The sequence below is a fragment of the Pyrgilauda ruficollis genome, unplaced genomic scaffold (genome assembly GCF_017590135.1).
Source record: "Pyrgilauda ruficollis isolate IOZ18807 unplaced genomic scaffold, ASM1759013v1 scaffold73, whole genome shotgun sequence".
Taxonomy (NCBI): domain Eukaryota; kingdom Metazoa; phylum Chordata; class Aves; order Passeriformes; family Passeridae; genus Pyrgilauda; species Pyrgilauda ruficollis.
In genome coordinates this window covers 3,362,412-3,363,480 of record NW_024529155.1, presented here as the reverse complement: position 1 = coordinate 3,363,480, position 1,069 = coordinate 3,362,412, and the positions used below count along the sequence as shown (strand labels likewise).

Sequence of the window (1,069 nt, the reverse complement as noted above, 5' to 3'; positions counted from 1 at the left end):
GGGATGTGAAGGCTTTTGGGGGTGTGAGAGGTTTGGGGGTGAGGGGATTGGGGGCTGCCCGCGCCCCCGCGCTCACCTGGGCCCCAGGTGGCACCTGCCCATGAGGTGCAGCTTGCAGAGGTGCAGCCGCTCGCAGCCGTCGCACTCCTTGCGGACACAGACCCGCACGTCGGTCACGGCCAGGACCACCTGGCCGCCCCCCACCACCAGGAACCGCCGGGGGCCCGCCGCCGACAGCGTGTCCTCCAGCTGCGGCGCCGACAGCCCGATGTTCTCCTGCAGCTCCCGCAGCGGCAGCCGCCCGCCATGGGCGCACAGCGTCTGGGTGAGGAAGCTGGACACGGCCGGGTCGCACATCCTGCTGCTCCGCGCGGGACGGGACCGCGAGCGGACTGTGGCAGGAGCGGGGCGGGAGCGGGAACCGGAGCAGGAGCGGGGCGGGGACTCGGCACCGCTTCTGGGCCGCGCTCGACGGGAATCGAAACCGAAGGCACGGGTGGGGTCGGGTCGCGCTGGGGGCAGGGACCTGCCCAGCAGGGAGGCGTTCTTGGCTGAACGTCACACGGGAAATAAATAATGCAAAACGTGATTGAAAGGACTGTGAGGTTTCCTTGTTGTTATCACGGAGTGGTTTGGGTTGGAAAGGTCTTAAAGATCATCTCGTTCCACCCCCTACGTTGCGCAGAGTATCTTTCCACTAGACCAGGTTGCTCCACACCCCATCCAACGTGGAACACTCTTCCAAGATAAGGCAGCCACATTTCCTCACTCATCTTGCTAACTTTTGCTCTCTCAACACTAACACGAATCTAGTGCAGAGCATTAAGCCTATAATGCAGGATAAAACATATAACATACACAAATGACTCTAGTATTTCTGTAGCAATGCCAATACTTTTCTTTCTTCCCGACTGGCAGTGAGCTGCTGATTAGCACTAGGTGCAGCAGAGTGTCCTGGCAGGGCTGTGCAGCTATGCTGGTTTTGGCTGGGGTAGTGTGATAAACGCCAATCACTTGTTTTTAATATTTTTAAAAGTTTAATAGTAATAAAATGGTTATAACAATAGTA

General features: G+C 58.1%; 1 protein-coding gene across 2 annotated transcripts in view; it reads right to left on the bottom strand.

The window, feature by feature from the left end:
• Nucleotides 1-568, bottom strand: part of LOC121363522 (zinc finger CCCH-type antiviral protein 1-like) — a 25,185-nt gene extending 24,617 nt beyond the window's left edge. For both annotated transcript variants that reach the window (XM_041485922.1, XM_041485923.1), the window contains exon 1: nucleotides 77-568. In XM_041485922.1, the coding sequence (XP_041341856.1) occupies nucleotides 77-357 (281 nt within the window). In that variant the 5' untranslated portion in view covers nucleotides 358-568. The remainder of the gene's footprint in view (nucleotides 1-76) is intronic.
• Between the last annotated feature and the right edge of the window lie 501 nt (nucleotides 569-1,069).